The following is a 22630-nucleotide window of genomic DNA, read 5'->3' as shown; positions in this document are numbered from 1 at the left end:
AAAACGAACTCCGCGCGTCCTCCGCTCTCCCGTTGTGCATGACTTGGTAACGGGGTCGTCAGTTTGGGTCAGGAGTTGCTGACGGAGGCTGGTGGGCGGCGGCGCGGTGGAATAAATCTCCCCTCCGCGTTTCTGAGACAAAAGCAAGAAAAGCCTTAAAAAGAGTAATGTCCAGTCACTTCCAATCACCGTCCCGAGCTGTCAAACCACCTCGACCGCCTGATCAAAGCTCCCCTTTAATCCTCGAATGCCCCCTCAACCTGTCTCCCATTCACTCCGCCGTAACCCGGACTTTGAATCGCAGCCCGCTGGCCCCCCGAAAAATATGCGCCGCTCCTTCGTCTACGGCCGGGGCCCCCGAGAACCCCCCCCCCCCCCCGGCTCTACATTTTAACAACGCTTTAAAAACATTTACGACGGCGTTCGAAACATTCCGTGCCGAAGCCGACCCGCGATCCCGCCGTCCGCCTCGGGTCACCGCTCGGGTAACGTCGAGCCGCGTCGCCCGGGGCCCTCGACGCGTGATTGCACATTCGCGTCTTCTCTCTCTCCCCTCGGCGGCACGAACGCGTCTACGGGAAAACGAAAACGGCGAAACATGTGGAGTAGATTACGACGGGACTGGGCCGGGCGCTTGATTGCGAAAAGCACAACAACGGCCCCGGCGTTCGCTTCCCCGAGTCTGGACCTGTCACGGCGGATCTGGCTGGGAGAGCTCAGGCGCAGATCAAAACAAAGGACCAAAATCTGGACCGCATCACCACTCTCCCCTGAAGTCCGCTCGAGCCACGGTCCGCGCGGACGTTCGGATTAAAGCGGCGCTGTGGAACTTTTCTGGTGGTGAAGTTCGTCGACGTCGGCTGATTTTTGTTTCCTGGAGGTGTCATTGCTTTGTCTGGAATGTTTCAGAGTGTTTTTAGTCGTATTAAAGCTTTCTACCTTCAAGGAAACCAAATCAGATCGAGTTACGGGTCAGGTTTGTGGAGAGGCGAGGTATTTTTGAGCTATAAGTGCGATTAGAATGTTCCACAGTGTGACTTTTAACAGTTCTACTTTACATTTAATCAATTACAAGTGGTTTTATAGCTCAAAAATATCTAGAAAAACAGAGAAGAACAGACAAACTCAGCAGCACAGGTGGGACCAAGTCGTTATTTTGAGAGTCTCAAGTCTTTGACCTCGAGTCCGAGTCAAGTCCCAAGTCAAATACAGGCAAGTCCAAGTCGAGTTTCAAGTCACTGGCCCGTAAGTCCAAGTCAAGTCCAAGTCGTCTGAGCTTTGAGCTTTGAGTCATTTCAAGGCATTAAACCAAAGTACCAAACACAGCTTAGATTTTTGCAATTTATATGAATTTTAAACTAAATTGTACTTAAAAAGTCATGGTATATTTATATTTGAGTATTTATAGAGTATATAAGAGTTGTAGAAATGTAAATTTTTCCTTTTTAAATGTTTTGACAAGATCTTAGTGTGAATCATTGCAGTCAGAACAGAAAGAATTCAGACTTAAAAGTGCTTCTCAAGTCACTGACCCTCAAGTCCGAGTCGAGTTCCAAGTCTTAGTCCATTTTATCAAGTCAAGTCTCAAGTCCTAAAAATAGTGACTCAAGTCTGACTCGAGTCACCGCCTCTGCTGAGTGGGCTCGCCTCTCCACAGATCTGACTTGTAAATTAGTCTGGTTTGGTCTCCATGAATATTCCAGACAAAGAAGAAAAAAAGAAGGGAAGAGTTTCTTTATTTTTTGTCATTGTAATAGATAGAGTGAAATGAAGTGCAAGTGTAGAAATAAATAATTAGATAAAAAAGATAATAACATCTCCATGGAGAAAAACATCTGATAGGCCAGAAAAGTTACACAATGCAGCTTTAAGACAACCCATGTGCGAAGAGAAGCGTAACGAAAACCAACTGTTTTTCTCCATGGAGACGTTATTGCTTTGTCTGGAATCTTTCACAGTATTTTTAGTCATATTAAACCTTTCTATCTTCATGGAGACTGAACTAGACCAAGTTACGGGTCAGGTTTGTGGAGAGGCGAGGTGTATATGTCATCAGAATGTTCCACAGTGTGACTTTAAACAGCTCTACTTTACATTTATTCGATTACAGATTGTTTTACAGCTCAAAAATACCAAGAAAACAACATTCTGAGTGTGAGCAGCATCGCCTCTCCACAGATCTGACCTGTAACTTAGTCTGGTGTGGTTTCCATGGACACGAAAAGGTTTAATGCTACACTGTGGAACATTTCAGACAAAGAAGAAGAAGAATAGAAGAAGAGAAGAATGTCTTTATTTGTCTTTGGTTTTCTTCAGGGAAACCAAATCAGACCAAGTTACAGGTCAGATCTGTGGAGAGGCGACTCCGCTCACAGTCAGAATGTTTGTTTTTCTAGGTATTTTTGAGCTATAAATGTCATTAAAATGTTCCACGGTGTAACTTTAAACAGCTCTACCGTATATTTCTTTAAATTATAGGCGGTTTTGAAGCTCAAAAATTCTGAGAAAAACAGGCGTTTTGACTGTGAGCGGGGTCGCCTCTCCACAGATCTGACCTGTAACTTGGTCTGGTTTGGTCTCCATGAACACAGAAAGGTTTAATGCCATACTGTGGAACATTCCAGATATAGAAGACGAATAGAAGAAGAGAAGAATATCTTTATTTGTCTTTGGTTTTATTCAGATTACGTTACTCACTTTAAATAATTTAATGGATTACGTTACAAACTACATTTTGGTGTGTGTAATCTGTAATCTGTAGGGGATTACATTTTAAAAGTCACCAACGCAATGGGAAAAGTGGAATGTATTCATAAATGACGCCAGTTTTGTGTGTGTTGAAACCTTGAAACACTGAAAACCAACGTGACGAACCCGCCGTCGAAAGTTACACAGTGCAGCTTTAAGGTCAGTCGACTTCGTTCGCTCGGAGGGACGCATTCAAGAGTCGGGCAAAGGAGGAATTAACTCTGAGATGTATCAATTTTGTATTCTAAGTGTTGCATTTAGAGTTGGGGGGGGTTCTGGGCCAGAGGGCAGAGGGGCCGCTGTGTTTTCTTAGGACGCGGGTGATAATGCGCCACAACACCCGGACTCAATGCTCCGTTAGCCCGGGTGACGCTCGCCTGACCCCGAGTTCCCAATCCCCTGACCTCTGACCTGGGCCCGGGGGCATCAGAGGGAGGAGGGGCAGAGTTAGTGTAGCAGCGTAGAAAAGGGAAGCTCCACAATGAAAACTGTTATTTTTGACTCGGCTTTTTGTTCGTAGTTGTTTTAGCTTTTAGTAGAAGAGACGTTTATCCAAACTTTGCGAAAAGGAATTTAAAGGTTTTATAAAATCTGTGTGTCATTTGTTCATTCGTTTTTCAATATAAAACCAAAAATAAGAAAAAAAAAAAAAAACAGTTTTCTTCATTATTTGTCTCCAAAACCAAAATGAAAAAACAGATAAGAATTTGTTTTTTTGTTTTTTTTTTTTCAGTTTTTGATTTTATGTTTAAATGAAGAATGGAAAAAACGAATAACGGCCGTTTCCTGTTTACGTGACTTCTGTGACTGTGATGACGGACTGAACCAGGACTGATCCAGATCCCAGACCAGACCGGGACCAGACCGGGACCAGACCGGGACCAGACCGGGACCAGACCAGAGCAAGACCAGAGCAGGACCAGAGCAGGACCAGAGCAGGACTCCGAGCTTTGACTCCGAGCCTCAGCTTCGAGCCCTGCCGTGGGCTCTGAGCCTCCGGTCTGGACCCGGTCTCAGTCCCGGTCTCAGTCTTGGTCTGGTCTCGGTCTCAGTCTCGGTCTGGTACCGTCCTGGTCTCGGTCTCTCCCGGTCTCGGTCTCAGTCCGGTCTGGTCCAGTCTGGTCTGGTCCTGGTCTGGTTTTGGTCTCAGTCCCGCTCTGGTTCCGGTCTGGTCTCAGTCTCGGTCTGGTCCTGTCTGGTCCCGGTCTGGTCTCAGTTTCGGTCTGGTCCCGGTCTGGTCTCAGTCTCGGTCTGGTCCCGGTCTGGTCCTGGTCTGGTTTTGGTCTCAGTCCCGCTCTGGTTCCGGTCTGGTCTCAGTCTCGGTCTGGTCCTGCTCTGGTCCCGGCCTGGTCTCAGTTTCGGTCTGGTCCCGGTCTGGTCTCAGTCTCGGTCTGGTCCCGATCTCAGTTCTGATCTCAGTCTCGATCTGGTCCCGGTCTGGTCTCGGTCTCAGTTCTGGTCTCAGTCTCGGTCTCAGTTCTGGTCTCAGTCTCGGTCTGGTCCGGTCTGGTCTCGGTCTGTCCCGGTCTGGTCCCACTCTGGTCCCGGTCTGGTCCCAGTCTCAGTTCTGACCTCAGTTCCACTCTGGTCCGTCTGGTCCCGGTCTGGTCCCGGTCTGGTCGGTCTGGTCCCGGTCTGGTCCGGTCTGGTCCCGGTCTGGTCCCGGTCTGGTCCCGGTCTGGTCTCGGTCTGGTCCCGGTCTGGTCCTGGTCTGGTCTCAGTAGTTTCCCCAAGCTCCAAATGTGCAAATTAAAAACTACAACACACAGAACAACAATAAAACAAACAAGAAAAGTTCTAAATATAATGAAGAACAATGTGAACAACGTGTACGAGCAGTTTTATAGAACATGTAGTTTATTTGGTCCAACACTTTTTACAGGCTCCTGTTCTGCTGTATTAAAGTTCTTGAGTTGTTTTATTTTCCTTTTTCATTCAGTTTTTGTTTTCTTCTCCTGAACAAGTGCGATTATCAAAGTGAAAACAGAACACGAGGCAATAAAAACAAGTGAGTAGTTTGCAGTGTAAGTAGCATAAAATGAGGAGTTTGACCTGCGGGGGGCCGGAGTGCAGGGGGGGGGGTTAGAGGAGCCCAGAGACGCCCAGGGGCCCGGGGGCCGAGGGGCCCGGGAGGTGGCACTGACCCATGACAGGACAGGATTGTGGATCACGGGGTCCTGGCCTCTGACCGGACCACAGCTCATAATGAGAGGAGAGAGGAGAGAGGAGAGAGGAGAGAGGAGAGAGAGAGAGAGAGAGAGGAGAGAGAGAGGAGAGAGAGGAGAGAGGAAAGAGGAGAGAGGAGAGAGAGAGAGAGAGAGAGAGAGAGAGAGAGAGGAGAGAGAGAGGAGAGAGGAGAGAGAGGAGAGAGGAAGAGGAGAGAGAGGAGGAGGAGAGAGAGAGAGGAGAGAGGAGAGAGGAGAAGAGGAGAGGAGAGAGAGGAGAGAGAGGAGAGGAGAGAGAGAGAAGAGGAGAGAGAGAGAGAGAGAGGGAGAGGAGAGAGAGGAGAGGAGAGGAAGAGGAGAGAAGAGAGAGGAGAGAGAGAGAGAGGAGAGAGGAGAGGAGAAGAGGAGAGAGAGAGAGAGAGAGAGGAGAGAGGAGAGAGGAGAGAGGAGAGAGAGAGGAGAGAAGAGGAGAGAGGGAGAGAGGGAGAGAGGAGAGAGGAGAGAGGAGAGGAGAAGAGGAAAGAGGAGAAAGGAGAGAGGAGAGAGGAGAGAAGAGGAGAGAGGAGGAGAGGGAGAGGAGAGGAGAGAGGAGAGAGAGAGGAGAGGAGAGAAGAGAGAGGGAGAAGAGAGAGAGAGAGGAGAAGAGGAGAGGAGGGAGAGGAAAGAGAGAGAGGAGGAAGAGGAGAGGAGAGAGGAGGAAAGAGGAGAAGAGAGAAGAGGAGAAGAGAGGAAAGAGGAGAGAGAGAGGAGAGAGGAGAGGAGAGAGGAGGAAGAGGAAAGGAGAGAGAGGAGAGAAGAGAGAGGAAAGAGAGAGGAGAAAGGAGAGAGGAGAGAGGAGAGAGGAGAGAGAGAAAGAGAGGAGAGGAGCCCCTGGAGCTCTGCCTCTGCACTGCAAAAAGGAAACGATTCTCCTCAGGGTGCGACGTTAACTGGAGGCACTGCTCTGTCTGAAGCTCTGGAGGTTTTAATCTGAGTTTTGACTTTAAAAACTCTTATCTGGAACGACAACAGATGAGCTGATTTGTGCTTTTAAACACATTTCACAAACAGTTTTTCAGTTCGTCTTGTTAGGTTAAGTTGTTTTATTCAAACTGTACATAGGGAGAATCATTTGCCCAACTTTTTGAAACATTTTTGAAAATCAGTCTGTACCTAGTGTAACTTTTTTTTACACTTGCCCAAGTAAACTTCCATGAGAAATTTTATGAAAATCTACTGACGTCTACTGGGTCCACCAAGAATCTGAAGTTTAGTGCAGAAGTCTTAAATCTGAGCTGAAAAATCTGTTTTTCTTTAATAACATCAAAAATAATTAATTTAGCCCAATAGTGTCAATGGAAGTTGAATAGAAATATGGACATTGCGGATCATTTGGTACCAGTTTTATGTCTCCAGAATCCACGTATCATCCGTTCATTTGTTTTTCAATATAAAACCAAAAATAAGAAAATAAAAAAACCAACATTTTTCTTCGTTATTTGTCTCCGAAACCAAAATGAAAAAAAAATGGATAATGATTCGTTTTTTCAGTTTTTGATTTTGTGTTTAAATAAAAAATGGAAAAAACGGATAAAGGTCGTTTCCCGTTTACGTGACTTCGGCGACTGTGATGCCGAACTTTTGCGCCGCATACGGACGGAACCAGGACTGATCCAGGAACCAGAGGAACCAGAGCAAGACCAGACCGGGACCAGACCGGGACCAGACCGGGACCAGACCGGACTCCGAGCTTTGACTCCGAGCCTCCACGGGGTCCGAGCCTCAGCTTCGAGCTCCGGCCCTGCTGCGGGCTCTGGGCCTCCGGTCTGGTCCCGGGCTCAGTCTCAGCCTCAGTCCCGGCCTCAGTCTCGGTCTCAGTCTCGGTCTGGTCCCAGCCTGGTCCCGGTCTGGTCCCGGTCTGGTCCCGGTCTCGTTCTGATCCCGGTCTGGTCCCGGTCTGGTCTCGGTCTCAGTCCCGATCTGGTCCCGGTCTGATCCCGGTCTGGTCTCGGTCTCAGTCTCGGTCTCAGTCTCAGTCTGTCCCTCAGTCTGGTCCAGCCTGGTCCCGGCCTGGTCGGTCCCGTCTGGTCCCCAGTCTCGGTCTGTCCGGTCTGGTCTCAGTCTCGGTCCCGGTCTGTCCGTCTGGTCCCGGTCTGGTCGTCCAGTCTGGTCCCGGTCTGGTCCCGGTCTGGTCCGGTCTGGTCTGGTCTCCTGGTCTGGTCTCGGTCTGGTCTCAGTCTCAGTCTCAGTCTGGTCCCGGTCTAGACTCGGTCTCAGTCCCGGTCTAGTCTCAGTCTCGGTCTGGTCCCAGTCTAGACTCTGTCTCAGTCCCGCTCTGGTCCCGGACCTGGATCAGTCCTGGTTCTGTCCGCATGCGGCGCAAAAGTCCGACATCGCAGTCACGGAAACGGGAAACGGCCGTTATCCGTTTTTTCCATTCTTCATTTATCATTATCTGTTTTTTTCATTTTGGTTTTGGAGATAAATACTGACACTTCCTCCAGGTCCTTCTCGGGGACCCCAAGTCATTCCCAGGCCAGTCCAGAGAGTCATCGTCCCTCCAGCGTGTCTTCGGTGGCTTTATTTCGTTCATTTTCATGTATGATATTAGGTTCTTTTTTCAGACCTAGAGTTTTGTTTCATACCTGACAGTTTGTTCTGCTCCCTGCGCTCTTCCTCAGAGTCACGTGATGTTGCTGTGACGTGTCGCTCAGTTGATTTAAACAGGTTTCGGCGCTGTCTTCCCACCGGTGGAGGCAGGACGACAGCGCCACCTGCAGTCCGACTTCCTCAGGACAGCATCCCGGGTGTGTGAGAGTAAAAAAGCCCCTCGTCCCGGTTTATCGTCCTTTAGGCACAGTCAGAAACAAAACTGTAGGTCTGAAAAAAGAACCTAATAACAGAAAATATCAGAAGACCAAATGAATCTCATTGGGCCAATTCCAGTAACGTATTTGACAAAAACACAGTTAAAGCTGCATTGTGTAACTTTTCGGTCGAGGGTCTATGCCTGGAAAGTTCCACAGTGTGACATTAAACAGCTCTACCTCACATTTATTCAATTACAAGTGGTTTTATAGCTCAAAAATACCTCGAAAAAAGATATTCTCTTTGTGAGCAGTGTTGCCTCTCCACAGATCTGACTCGTAACTTGGTCTGAAGTTAAAAAAGTTGAATACCGTACTGCGGAACATTCCAGAAAAGTTACACAGCGCAACTTTAAGACAACAAATGGACGAAGAGAAGCATAAAAAAGACCCGATCAAAGTAAACAAATCAAAACTCCTCACGTCATCGTTCCGAATCGGGTCCGTTTAACCGCGGCGTCCTTGTTTTTGCAGTGTTGCGTGTAGTTTTACAGCAGCAGCAGGAGGCGGCGGCGGCGGCGGCGTTTAGTAGTGGCAGTCGGGCCCCTGAGTCTGGGTTGAGGGTTTGACCCCGGGCTCAGGTCAGGCTCCGTGGAGTGAGCACATTCGTGACGCGAGGAAGTGCCCTGTTATTTTAAACCTGTGTGTTTGCTTGCTCGTTTGATTAGAGGTTTTCACTGGGCCGGCGAGCGCTGATGTGCCGCGCGGCTAATCTGATAAGAAAGGAAGTACACGTTTGTTGACATATGTGTGAGGCTTTTGAAGTGGTGGAGCGAGTTAAGGGAAGAAGAAGAAGAAGAAGAAGAAGAAGAAGAAGAAAATTCAGCTTAAAGGGCCCATACAGGCTCTATTCACGGTTACATTTTAAAAGCAGAGGTGGGAACTTTCACGTCGTGATTTGGACTCGAGTCACTATTTTTGACTTGACTTGATGAAACGGACTAAGACTCGGGACTCGACTCGGACTTGAAGGTCAGTGACTTGGGACTTGACTCACGCTCGAAGACTTGAGAAGCACTTTTAAATCTGAGAAGCTTTTTTTTAAATTTAAAAACAAAAAATGAACTAAATTAATTTCTAAAACTCTTATATACTCTATAAATACTCAAATATACATATACTATGGTTTTTTAAAGTACAATTTATCTTAAAATTCATATAAATTGTAAAAATCTAAGCTATATTTGGTATATTAGTTTAGAATTGATTTATTTGAGATGTCTTGCCATCTCGTTTTCAAGGGGATCCTCACAACAAGTTTAAAGACTTGAAATGACTTGAAGCTCAAAGCAGATGACTTGGACTTGACTTGAACTTTTGGGCCAGTGACTCGAGACTCGACTTTGTTTTGCCTGTATTTGACTTGGGAGTCGATTCGGACTTGAAGGTCAAAGACTTTGGACTTGACTCAGACTTGAAGACTTGAGAAGCACTTTTAAATCTGAATTGTTTCTGTTCTGACCGTAATGAGTCACTCTAAGATCTTGTCAAGATATTTAAAAAGGAAAAATAAACTAAATGAATTTCTTATATACTCAAATATAAATATACTATGATTTTTTTTAAGTACAGTTTATCTTAAACTGTATATAAATTGCAAAAATCTAAGCTGTATTTGGTATATTAGTTTAAAGACTTGAAATGACTTGTTCAAATCAGACGACTTGGACTTGACTTGGACTTATGAGTCACATAAAGTGAGTAATGTAATCTGAATACTTTGGATTACTTGATTTGCTGTAGAGAAGCAAAGACGAGGAAATCTTCACATAAGATGTTTTGTCTGATAAAAGAAAATAAAAAGTCCAAACTTTACTTAAACGTATGAAAAATATTATTAATAGAAGAAGAAGAAACACGTCCACACAGCAGGATTTAGTCCTGTTAAATCCTAAAGCCTGGTTTAGACCTGGTTTAGATCTGGTTTAGACCTGGTTTAGACCTGGTTTAGATCTGGTTTATCTGGTTTCCTGGTTTAGTCCTGGTTTAGACCTGGTTTAGATCTGGTTTAGATCTGGTTTAGACCTGGTTTAGACCTGGTTTAGATCTGGTTTAGACCTGGTTTAGATCCTGGTTTAGACCTGGTTTAGATCTGGTTTAGATCTGGTTTAGACCTGGTTTAGACCTGGTTTAGATCTGGTTTAGACCTGGTTTAGACCTGGTTTAGACTGGTTTAGATCTGGTTTAGATCTGGTTTAGACCTGGTTTAGACCTGGTTTAGACCTGGTTTAGATCTGGTTTTAGACCTGGTTTAGACCTGGTTTAGACTGGTTTAGACCTGGTTTAGACCTGGTTTAGACCTGGTTTAGATCTGGTTTAGACCTGGTTTAGATCTGGTTTAGACCTGGTTTAGACCTGGTTTAGACCTGGTTTAGACCTGGTTTTAGACCTGGTTTAGAGTCCTGGTTTAGACCTGGTTTAGACCTGGTTTAGACCTGGTTTAGACCTGGTTTAGATCTGGTTTAGATCTGGTTTAGACCTGGTTTAGATCTGGTTTAGAACCTGGTTTAGACCTGGTTTAGACCTGGTTTAGACCTGGTTTAGACCTGGTTTAGATCTGGTTTAGACCTGGTTTAGACCTGGTTTAGACCTGGTTTTAGACCTGGTTTAGACTGGTTTAGATCTGGTGGTTTAGACCTGGTTTAGATCTGGTTTAGACCTGGTTTAGACCTGGTTTAGACCTGGTTTAGATCCTGGTTTAGTCCTGGTTTAGACCTGGTTTAGACCTGGTTTAGACCTGGTTTTAGAGTCCTGGTTTAGACCTGGTTTAGACCTGGTTTAGACCTGGTTTAGACCTGGTTTAGTTTAGTCCTGGTTTAGACCTGGTTTGTTTAGACCTGGTTTACCTGGTTTAGACCTGGTTTAGACCTGGTTTACCTGGACCTGGTTTAGAGTCCTGGTTTAGACCTGGTTTACCTAGACCTGGTTTAGACCTGGTTTAGACCTGGTTTAGACCTGGTTTAGTCCTGGTTTACCTGGTTTAGACCTGGTTTAGACCTGGTTTAGACCTGGTTTCTGGTTTAGATCTGGTTTAGTTAGTCCTGGTTTAGACCTGGTTTAGTTTCCTGGTTTAGACCTGGTTTAGACCTGGTTTAGACCTGGTTTAGACCTGGTTTACCTGGTTTAGTTTTCCTGGTTTAGACCTGGTTTAAGACCTGGTTTAGACCTGGTTTAGACCTGGTTTAGACCTGGTTTACCTGGTTTCCTGGTTTAGACCTGGTTTAGACCTGGTTTAGACCTGGTTTAGACCTGGTTTAGACCTGGTTTAGTCCTGGTTTAGACCTGTTTAGACCTGGTTTACCTGGTTTAGTCCTGGTTTAGACCTGGTTTAGGACCTGGTTTAGTTTCCTGGTTTAGACCTGGTTTAGACCCTGGTTTAGACCTGGTTTACCTGGTTTAGACCTGGTTTAGACCTGGTTTAGACCTGGTTTAGACCTGGTTTAGACCTGGTTTAGTCCTGGTTTAGTCCTGGTTTACTGGTTTACACCTGGTTTAGACCTGGTTTAGACCTGGTTTAGTTTCCTGGTTTAGACCTGGTTTAGACCTGGTTTACCTGGTTTCCTGGTTTAGACCTGGTTTACCTGGTTTAGACCTGGTTTAGTCCTGGTTTAGACCTGGTTTAGTCCTGGTTTAGACCTGGTTTAGAGTTTCCTGGTTTAGACCTGGTTTACCTGGACCTGGTTTACACCTGGTTTAGACCTGGTTTAGACCTGGTTTAGACCTGGTTTAGACCTGGTTTAGACCTGGTTTAGTCCTGGTTTAGACCTGGTTTACACCTGGTTTAGACCTGGTTTACACCTGGTTTACACCTGGTTTAGACCTGGTTTAGACCTGGTTTAGACCTGGTTTAGTCCTGGTTTAGACCTGGTTTACCTGGTTTCACCTGGTTTAGGTTTAGACCTGGTTTAGACCTGGTTTAGACCTGGTTTACCTGTTTAGACCTGGTTTAGACCTGGTTTAGACCTGGTTTAGTCCTGGTTTAGACCTGGTTTACACCTGGTTTAGACCTGGTTTAGACCTGGTTTAGACCTGGTTTAGTCCTGGTTTACACCTGGTTTAGACCTGGTTTAGACCTGGTTTAGACCTGGTTTAGACCTGGTTTAGTCCTGGTTTAGACCTGGTTTAGACCCGGCAGAAGCAGTGGGACGTATCAGGAGCCATTCATCATTAGAACCGACATGTTCAGCTGCGTTTCTAACGTTGTGTGTGATTGCGGTGAGTTCACGTTCGGCCATGACAGAAACGTAAACACCGAGCCCCATCCCCTTGCCAGAGTTCAACACTCGGAGAACGCTGTGTTGTTTTTGCCAAACGAAATCTCCTTAAACGCCGCCGACTGCTCCCTTCTCTGTTGTGCGAAGGAAAAAAGACGAGTAAATCCGAGAGCGCTTTCATGTGACGCCGAAATGTAAACAGCGTAAGAGCGGCGGGGGGAGACGCGTGATGGGGTTTGACAGCGTCTGAGGGGGTCACGCCGCAGAAGCAGGCACACAAAATCACCCGTGTCATTCTTTAACGTCGGAATCATAGCGGCGCTTTTCAAATCCCGCTCCGCTCTGCCGTTTTTCATGCCAAATATTTCGAACGCCAAATATATGAGGGCAGATTAGGGCTGCCAGAGGAAAAAATCTGATACTAATCGACGGGGATGGGGCAAGATCTCGTGCCGAAAGATCTCGCGAGACAAAACGTGCGACGGGACGTTTTCTTTTTTTCTCCGTTTGGATTGGACAAAAAAAAAAAAAAAAAAAAGGATAAACGTCGATGAGCTGCATCTGTTGAGAAGTTCGTAGTTCCAAAAAACACTGCCAGAATGACAAAAGAAATATGAAATGAAGTAAAAACTAATTCTGTAGTAGTAGTAGTAGTAGTAGTAGTAGTAGTAGTAGTAGTTAGTAGTAGTAGTAGTTAGTAGTAGTAGTAGTAGTATTAGTAGTAGTAGTTGTAGTAGTAGTAGTAGTAGTTAGTAGTAGTAGTAGTTTAGTAGTAGTAGTTAGTAGTCGTAGTAGGAGTAGTAGTAATAATGGTAGTAGTAGTAGTAGTAGTAGTAGTTAGTAGTAGTTAGTAGTAGTAGTAGTAGTAGTAGTAGTAGTAGTAGTAGTAGTAGTAGTAGTAGTAGTAGTAGTAGTAGTAGTAGTAGTAGTAGTAGTAGTAGTAGTTAGTAGTAGTAGTAGTAGTAGTAGTAGTAGTAGTAGTAGTAGTAGTAGTAGTTAGTAGTAGTAGTAGTAGTAGTAGTAGTAGTAGTTAGTAGTAGTAGTAGTAGTAGTAGTAGTAGTAGTAGTAGTAGTTTAGTAGTTAGTAGTAGTAGTAGTAGTAGTAGTGTAGTAGTAGTAGTAGTAGTAGTAGTAGTAGTAGTAGTAGTAGTAGTAGTAGTAGTAGTGTAAGTAGTAGTAGTTAGTAGTAGTAGTTTAGTAGTAGTAGTAGTAGTAGTAGTAGTAGTAGTAGTAGTAGTAGTAGTAGTTAGTAGTAGTAGTAGTAGTAGTAGTAGTAGTTGTAGTAGTGTAGTTAGTAGTAGTAGTAGTAGTAGTTAGTAGTAGTAGTTGTTAGTAGTTAGTTGTTGTTAGTAGTTAGTAGTAGTAGTTAGTAGTAGTAGTAGTAGTAGTAGTAGTAGTAGTTAGTAGTAGTAGTAGTAGTAGTAGTAGTAGTTGTTGTAGTTGTTGTAGTTAGTTGTAGTAGTTGTTGTGTGTAGTGTAGTAGTAGTAGTAGTAGTAGTAGTAGTAGTAGTAGTAGTAGTAGTAGTAGTAGTAGTAGTAGTAGTATGTTGTTGTTGTGTAGTAGTAGTAGTAGTAGTAGTAGTAGTAGTGTAGTTAGTTAGTAGTAGTAGTAGTAGTAGTAGTTGTTAGTAGTAGTTAGTGTAGTAGTAGTAGTGTAGTAGTAGTAGTAGTTGTTGTTGTAGTAGTAGTAGTAGTAGTAGTAGTAGTAGTAGTAGTAGTAGTAGTAGTAGTTGTTGTTGTTGTTGATAAACACTGGTGAGCTGCATCTGTTGAGAAGTCGTAGTTCCAAAAAGTACTGCTAGAACGACAACAGAAATATGAAATGAAGTAAAAACTAATTCTGAGGCCAACTTCAGGAAGTAAATCAGAATATTTACATCTTAGAAATTACCATATTTTCCGGTCTGTGAGTCGCTCCAGAGTATAAGTCACACCGGCCAAAAAATTAATAATGAAAAAGAAAAAACACATAAGTCGCACTTTTGGGAGGAAATTATTTTATAAAAGTAAGAGACCAGGAACTGACATTTCCTGTTGAAAGTCAAGTTCTAGTAAAAACAATAAAACAGAACAACATATGAACAGTTCTTCAGATAAACTATAACATAAACAACAGAACAGAACAAGTTTATCAAACTCTCCATCTCACTCCAAATCAATAAATCCATTCAATTCTTCATCCTCGGTGTCACTTCTGAGCAACTCCTCGACCTCCGGAGGTAAACAGAGCGACGCAAACTCTTCTGTGTCGCTGTCGTCAGACTCAGCATCAGTTCCAGTTAGAATTATTCGGGTCTTTCTGAATCCCGACAGGATGGTTTCGGTGTCACTGAAGTCCAGACTTTGTCCATCCATCCAGTGACTTCAGGAAAGTTTCATGGTTCATCCTCCCGGTGTCACAAGTTTCTCTCTCACTCCAAACTTTCTTTCTGCTGCTCGATTACCGGTTTCAGCTGCAGATTTCACGACTTGCAGTTTGTAATCTGCAAAATCTGATTTTCGTTTTTGGGGCATTTGTGTTCAGTCTTCTCAGTCGTCTTTATACGTTTGTTTAAATGTTAAATCGTTCAGTGGTGCAGAAGTAACGGTGCGATCGACTGACATGATACAGACAGGACAGAGGCTCTTTCTGCAGGAGACATGCGCAGTAGAGCCAAGTGACAGTGGTACAGGAGGAACAGGAGCAGCAGATACTCACACACAAGACTAGAACCTCTCACCGCTTCAGTCCGAACATTTTAATATATAAGTCGCACCGGAGAATAAGTCACAGGAAACACCCAAACCATGAAAAAAAAGTGCAACTTATAGCCCAAAAAAATCCAGTATGTCCAAATCTCCCTGTTTCTCGTCTTGTCTTATGGAAATTGTGTCTCGTCCCGCCTTTACTAATCGATACTAAAACTATTATCGAAACTAGATCCTCATTTGAGCAGGTATTGATACTAAAAAAGCCACATTCACAGGACTGAACTGAACCTTTCCTGAATAGCTTTAATATAATTTTAAGGAGAAAACACGGCATGCTTTTAAAATTTTGTGTAAAATATTATTATAGTTGCCCAGTGTGATCTTTCCGTTGATTGGGAATGGTTGGTTTGAATAGTGTTTGTTTTATTCTCATTGTTGTATCAGAATCAGTACTGAGGATCGAGTCTGTTCCTTAGTATAGAAATCGAGTTAATATTATGAAAATCCTGTGTAGATTGCAAATTTTTGTTGTTGTTGTGGTTCCAGGAGCTGATCCCAGAGTTCTTCTACCTGCCTGAGATGTTCGTGAATGCAAACCGCTACAGCCTGGGCGTGATGGAGGACGGGGCGGTGGTCTCGGACGTGGAGCTGCCCCCGTGGGCCAAAACGCCAGAAGAGTTCGTCCGCCTCAACCGCCTGGTAAGACCTCGCCTCGTCCGCTGTTTCTGCTGTTTGGGTTGTCCAAAGTGGGAATGTCCACGATATCCAGATCTCTCAGTACGATATTTACCGCGATATTTTATGGAGGCGAACAAAACTGTGAATATGCAACTTTGTCCTTTTAAAATACCTTGACAAGACTTAATCCAGTCCTCAAATTGCGTCGCGTGTGACCTTTGGGGAACGTGCTTTTTTTTTGTCGTACCAGAAAAAATTGTAATTGCACCTCCACTACAGTAGTTGGCAGTGTAGTGTCGGGTTTTACGCACACACGGCACAGAGCGGGAGATACGAAGTGCAGCGAACGAACCCTCAAGAGACGGCATGGAAAAATATTTAACAGGGATGAAAAGAAAGGCGGAGATAATGAAACAAACGACAGATTCCCAAAAGGTAAGACGAGGAATTATGACGAAGCGTATGTAGCGCTCGGCTTCACTGTGACTTACGATGGGAAACGAGGAAAGGCCGGTGCGTCTAAAAGTGTTGGCAGTGGACAGTATGAAATCAAATAAATTAAGGAGTCACTTTACACTTTAACACGCTGATAAGTTGTTTGAGTTTTTTTTTCTTTTGAGCGAAAACGTGCAGAATATCGCCAACAATCATCTTGCATTGTGAATAAAAATGATATTTTTTATCGTCGCGGCGGAGAGTGGAGCGGCGCGAAATGTTTTCTTCTTCCTAGAGGGGGGCGTGACAGAAAATAACTGAGAACCACTGACTTAATCCAAAGAACTAAGACATAAAAGTGTTTAGAACTGTTATTTCTTCTTGTAGTCTGCACTGAAATGGAGCAAAGGATCATGGTCTATGTAGTTCGCTCTGTTTTTTAGCTTTTGTCGCACCAAAACTGTTAATTTAAGCGAAGAGACTTGTAATTAGATATGTTGTGATGGTCCACGATATTATTGCGAGAACTTTGATGATACAATATCACGATATTATGGTTATTGTTACATCCCGAGTCAAAAGTTGAAGCGTTTATAACAAAGTCCATGGGAAACACTGGATTGGAGAAAAATGCAAGCAGCGAGTTTCAGTGTTTTTAATTCTATAATGTCCCCCGTTTCAGGCCTTTAAAATAACTTTATGATATGATATTTTCATAAAAGGTATTTATAAGTACTTTTAATATTATTTAGTATTAATTATATGTTATTTTAATACTGGTTGCAATGTTTCCCATAGGTTTTACAGGTGTGGCAGGGGGGTTTGGGTCAAATGCTCGTGCACATTAAAGGAGAATAATGTAGAGCTCTATATTTATTATTTATTCATAGATTTCTAATGATTTTCTTTGTTAGTTTTCTTACTGTTACATATCGATTTTCATGTTATGTTACAGTATTTTCCTCATCACAAACAGACCTGGAGTTGTGTTTTGTTTCATTCACACACAATCCTGCATATTAAGGCTGAGTTCTCCTCCCAAACTGAAAACACTCTGATCCACCTTGTGATGTCATGTGGTAATACAGGAAGTGCTCCACTCTGTTTTAAGACTCCATACAGCTCCCTAGCAGCCTGATTCATCAGCCGGTTTCACTTTGTGGAAACCGTCTGACCACACAGCATTAGGATTCGTTCTTACTTTTTAAATTTAACCAATCACTGATATTTGGTCGTGACGTATGTAATGCGCCGGAATGTTGTCCAAGTAATCGCACAATCGGCACAACAGCAAACAATCATCTTTGTGCTCCTGTTTTGTTTGTAAGTGTCTTATTTGTTGTTGTTCTGTGTTATATGTGGACCCCAGGAAGAGTAGCCGGTGTCACGGACATCAGCTAAAGGGGATCTGAATCAAACCAAATCAAAATCAAACAAAGCAGAGAGCGAACATCAATGAACGTCAATGATCACTGTCGTTTCTGCGAGATGAACTTGCGAATTAAAGGTGCAATAAAAAATACGAAGTTTGTATTTGACAAAGGAAGTCCAAAGAAAAATAGTGTACGCAGTCTGATATCGCAACTCGATTTGGTTCAGCTCTTCGCTGATTGGCCGGTGCGCGGCCTACAACCTCCAGGATTCTTGCAAAACCATCTAGTCCAGGGGTGCTCAATACGTCGATCGTGATCTACCAGTCGATCGCCAAGGTCGTGTGGGTAAATTTGACACTCAACAAGTGCGATCATATTTCATTCCGGCCGCTGCTGTTGGTAATAAACTTGTAGCGGGTGCAGGAGCGTGTGGGGCGTCTCAGTTCAGCCTGTGCGCTCATTTGAAACCCGCGGAGACTCTACGGCGCATCACAAACACACACGCTCCCTATGCACGGCTCGTCTGCGACAGCGCGTGTGCCCTCGTGTACCAGCGTGCATCACAGGGCAGGTTCAAGCTTCCTAAACATCCTACCTGTCCATCTGCCTCACGTCAGCACGCCGCCCCTCGCCTTTTCACGCTCTCGCTCCTTCCTGCGTACAGCGAACACAAGCCCCTCCCACAGTGCGGCTGATTAGAAGAGCAAGACCAAACGTGAAGCAAAAACCAGTCTAAATGTGTGTTGCAGTGTTGGCACAAAGCAGGTCTACAGCATAGAGCGGATCTACAGAACAGACCTACTGCCACATTTGGCTGAAGTTTGTCTAACAAAAGTGACAAATGCATCTGTGTTTGTCACGATGTGCGTTTGGTTTGGTAAACGTGCAGAGGCTGGTAAATATCACTGCAAATCCAGAAAAGAATGAAACTCCAGTTTGGAACTTTAAAAAACAGGTTTAAAAATCTTCCTTCACTTTTTTCACAGTTTTGTGTAAAGTGCCAGAGGAAGTTCTCTTAAAGAAGAGGTTCTCAAACTGTGGGTGAGGGTCCAAAACAGGGGCACAGAGTGTTTCAGTGCAGTTTGTTTGGCTTTGTATTAGGTAGATCATTTTGACTTGGTCATTTTGTAAGTAGCTCACAGGCTGAAAAAGTGTGAACACCTCTGATCTAGTGTTTTCTGATTCCTGAACTAGTCGCTGGAGAGAAATGAAATTGCGTGGAAGCACTAGGTGGCGCCAGTCTGGCTAACTCCCTACAGCTTCACTAAAATGATTTGTCATTGTTTCTTCTCAACAAAACAAACGCTTCATGACATCACAAGGTGGAACAGAGCATTTTGAGCTTTGGTGATATAGATATAGTCAAATAATAAAGGTGTGAATGAAGCAAAACACAACTCCAGGTCTGTTTTTGACGAGGTAACAACATTATAACACGATTTAAAGCTCTCAAGGATCAACTTTGCTTAGTAAAGGACCTTGAAAAAAAATCAGCTCGACCACGAAGTTCAGTCCATCGCTCCTTTTCCGTCTTTATCTGGACACGTTAATTCAAAGAGACAGTGTTATTTCCTGCTTGTCTCGTGGTTCTTCCTGTTACCTGAGCCCAGATCCTTCTACATGATTGCCGCGTCGACCGAATGACCCCACGCGACCTCCGCTCCTTCCTCTTCCTCCTCTGCGCGTTTACAAACCCCGACGAGCTCTTATTGAGTCTAGCCTCCCTCCTCGTCTTCGGTCCAGGCCCGTGTCAGATGGGCTGTCATATTTTGATTGCAGATGTTTTCTCCCGGTGCGTCCGCGCGCTCGTTTCTCGTCGAAAAACAAGGAGAGTCCCGCGGATCGGGTTTCGGCGCTCGTGACCTTCTGAGAGCGAGCGCCGCGTGGATTTACCGTCCCGGAGAAGTTCAACCTGAGTCATGTGTCATCTTCGCTTAGACGCCGCTCTTTAAGAGACTTGAGTTACGCCGAGGTCACGACTCGAAAGCTCGTCGGTGATTAGGAAAGTATGCGAATCCACAGAGAAGAGGAGAAAAAAAAGCAACATTGGCCTATCTCTTGATTTTAGGTCTGGGAATGTTCACTTAATTGCTTTTAGTTGAAATCGTTTTTCTTTAATGCATTTTTTTTTTAAGCTTTCTGACATGTTATAATCTCGTAACATGCCTGAAGAGGTTTTAAAGTCTTCCACACATGTTTGAGTAATTTAGCGATCTCTCCCAGGCCCTATTCAACCCCTCCTTATGGTTAAATGTAAGATTCTGTACAAATTCTTCACAAATCTACAAAAATACGATACAAAATTGTACACAACAACTTCACAAACCTAATGTGATATGTAGTAGATTCTTTAGTGAGATACAGGTAGATTTTTTTTTTTGATACACATGTAGTTTCTTTGTGTAACCTGCGTTCGTCTCTTTGTATCGGTGTTGTGTGTCGTTCATTATGAGGCTGATGGTCTGTGGTCCGTGTTAAACAGCACTGATGTGACCAGGACCTGTCATTAATCACTCGGCTCTGGCTCTGGCTCTGGCTCTGGCTCTGGCTCTGGCTCTGGCTCTGGCTCTGCAGCGTGGACAGGAACGCACAGGGGACTGGCGGGGCATCTGGTGCACACACACACACACACACGCACAAAGATACTGGCATGTTTTTGCTTTACCAGGGATGTTCTATAGTGTCGCATTAAAATTCTTTCATTCATTCCTTCTTTTTAACATTTTTTTTCAAATTATTGCTCAAAAATGCATTGGAAAACATGCATTCGTACTGTAAGCAGGGTTGCCATTCCACCGATCTGACTCTGATCGTTTAATTTTATGGAACTGCAAGTCATTTTTATAAAACGAGGAGGCTTATGTTTGTTTCTTCTTTTTGTGGACCAGGAGAAAATATTCGTCAATGTTACACTATTTCCTCGTCGCAAACAGACCTGGAGCTGTGTTTCGTTTCATTCACACATGTTTAACGCACAAACCTGCAGATTTAGACTGAGAAAACACAGGAAGTGCTCTACTGTGTTTTTATTTTTTGCAATCTTTTATTTTTGCTTTTTAGTCTGAAATATCAGGGCAGCCGCAGGGTCTTAAAAGTCTTCAAAAGGTCTCAAATTTCATGTTCCTAAATTACGGCCTTAAAAAGTTTTAAATTATGTTGTACAAGTCAGATTTTTTTTCACAAAGGTCTTAATTTCATTTCATTTTCTTCATTTCATTTAAACTCCTCGCACCTTCACTAGAATCATTTGGATCATTTCAGGCCTGGAATTGCTGATCTCTTCTGAACGACACTGCAAAAAAACGAAATCTAGTCAAGTTAAGATGACTTGAATTAAGAAAGTTTGATCATGATTTGAGTAAATTTCACTTGACACGTAAAACTATCTGACAGTGGAATAAGATTTTTTGTAGTTAAAATATGAAAATACATCTTGAAAACTACCACTTTCATGACATCGCGAGGTGGTACAGAGCATTTTGAGTTTTGGAGATGTAGACAGACTAATAATGCAGGATTACTCAAACGTGTGAATGAAACAAAACACAGCTCCAGGTCTGTTTTTGACGATTGTAACACGCATTAACCCTCTCCAGGCAGGCGTTGCAGATTTGCAACAGCTAAATGCCAATTACCTACTTACTCCACATCGATATTTTATGAGTTTTTTTTTATTCAGGAGCCTTTTTTCCCATCCATGCTGATAAATGTGGATGATGTAGACTGTGCAAGAACGGTTACACACAAACGACCTGCCAGAAGTGCAAAGTACTTTTGTTGTTTACAAAGGATAAAAATTGTTTCTTGGAGAACCACACGAAAAAGTGATGTTGTTCTGACACTGTAAAACTGTTACACTGAGCTTTATGTTTTCATTGTTATGAAAAGTGGTTTACACATAAACTTAGCGTTTATATCATTTTCAGTCTTCAATGTTAATTTACCACACTGGACCAATGCTGCAAATCTGAAACATCCCAGAACACACTGGATGTGAAGGTCTCTCAAAAAAAAAGTCAGGATTGTGTATTAATACCTCATATGATCATTTTCCCCAAATATCAGATTTTTTCCTGTTACTAAAATTTAATTTGAGCCTGAGAGGGTTAAAGCTTAGAAGAGTTAATTTTGCTTAATATAGGACCTTTAACTACAGATAAAAATGTTCAAACTAATTATTTTTTATTTCTTATTCACGCTCACACTCCACCAGTTTTTCGTCTTTGACCTTGTGCACTTCAGTACAGATATCGGGAGCGTGCACAGATGAAAGCGCGAGGCCGTTGCGAGCGCAGAGCTGTGTGGGCGGACAGGCTGAGGTGGTGACAGATCACTGGCATTAGCCCCGTCAGCTGTGACTGTGGTCTGAGAGCAGCTCCACCAGGGGAACGCCGAACGCTAATGGGCTGTGTGGATTAGTGATGGGGTTTTTGGCTCTTTTATGAGAGCCGAATCTTTGGGATCGGTTTGTTTCAAAGAGCTGTTAAAAAGACTGGCTCTTTTACGGTTTGTTTACTTGACAAAAGCCAATGTGAGAATGCATTTTAGCTGCAAATTAGTGCCGTATTTTTCGGACAATAAGGTGCACTTAAAATCCTTTAATTTTCTCGAAAGTCGACAGTGCACCTTATGTATTAATTCTGGCTGTGCTTACTGACCTCAAATCGATTTTATGTGCTACACGGTGCTCAAAAATCTGTTGAAATGTTTCAGTATGTCTTTGGTAAACTACGAAGCTGCACCGGTTGATGGATTGTCGAAGCATTACGGATACTCTAGTCAGGAGCCTCGCGGATTAAAGGGTGAAGTATAGTTCTCTGTCTACTCAACGCACATTGAACACACATATCCCACTGAGTTGTGTCCGTTAGAACTGTAAACAAATGTGCACATAGGGCTGTCACGTTTAGGGAATTTTTCCTGTGGTGCGGTATAGGGGCTCAACAGCGGTATGCGGTGGTATGGAACCTCATCCCCGGTCCCCCGGAGTTATAATATTTCCAGCAGCCCTGAAAACTTTCTCTGATGATGCGCTTCTTGCGCAGATGCACATGTACCTCGGTTGTTGCGCGGATATAGCTTGTGTAGCGTGGAAGAAGTAACATTTGGCTTTGGAACAAGTGTCGCTGCATCTTTCCAGCTCTCACTGTGGCAGCTCAGGTCAGAGTCCTGCACCAGGTCGGGTCAGAGTCCTGCGCCAGGTCGGGTCAGAGTCCTGCGCCAGGTCGGGTCAGAGTCCTGCGCCAGGTCGGGTACCCATGATTTAAGAGAGAGAGAACCCCGAGCACGAGCACGTGGAGCAGGTGTCCGCAATGAGCGATCTGCGATGGCTGCGTTTACCTCCGTGCGGCGCGGAGCTCTACGCTGGTCCTTTCACCTGCGGTCACCAGACAGTCTACGCGGGTGCACCTTAGTCCTGAGTTAGTCCTGGGTTAGTCCTGAGTTAGTCCTGGGTTAGTCCTGGGTTAGTCCTGGGTTAG

At 44.1% G+C, this 22630-nt stretch overlaps 1 protein-coding gene across 1 annotated transcript in view; it reads left to right on the top strand.

Annotated features, from left to right (window-relative positions):
* lrba (LPS responsive beige-like anchor protein) overlaps positions 1 to 22630 on the top strand; it is a 702007-nt gene that overhangs the window by 548662 nt on the left and 130715 nt on the right. The window contains 1 exon segment of the mRNA XM_055158186.1: positions 15211 to 15363. Within this exon segment, the coding sequence (XP_055014161.1) occupies positions 15211 to 15363 (153 nt within the window).

Source organism: Boleophthalmus pectinirostris, unplaced genomic scaffold (genome assembly GCF_026225935.1).
Source record: "Boleophthalmus pectinirostris isolate CB_2022bp ecotype Guang Dong unplaced genomic scaffold, ASM2622593v1 HiC_scaffold_22, whole genome shotgun sequence".
Lineage (NCBI taxonomy): Eukaryota > Metazoa > Chordata > Actinopteri > Gobiiformes > Gobiidae > Boleophthalmus > Boleophthalmus pectinirostris.
This window is presented reverse-complemented; position numbering and strand designations above follow the sequence as displayed.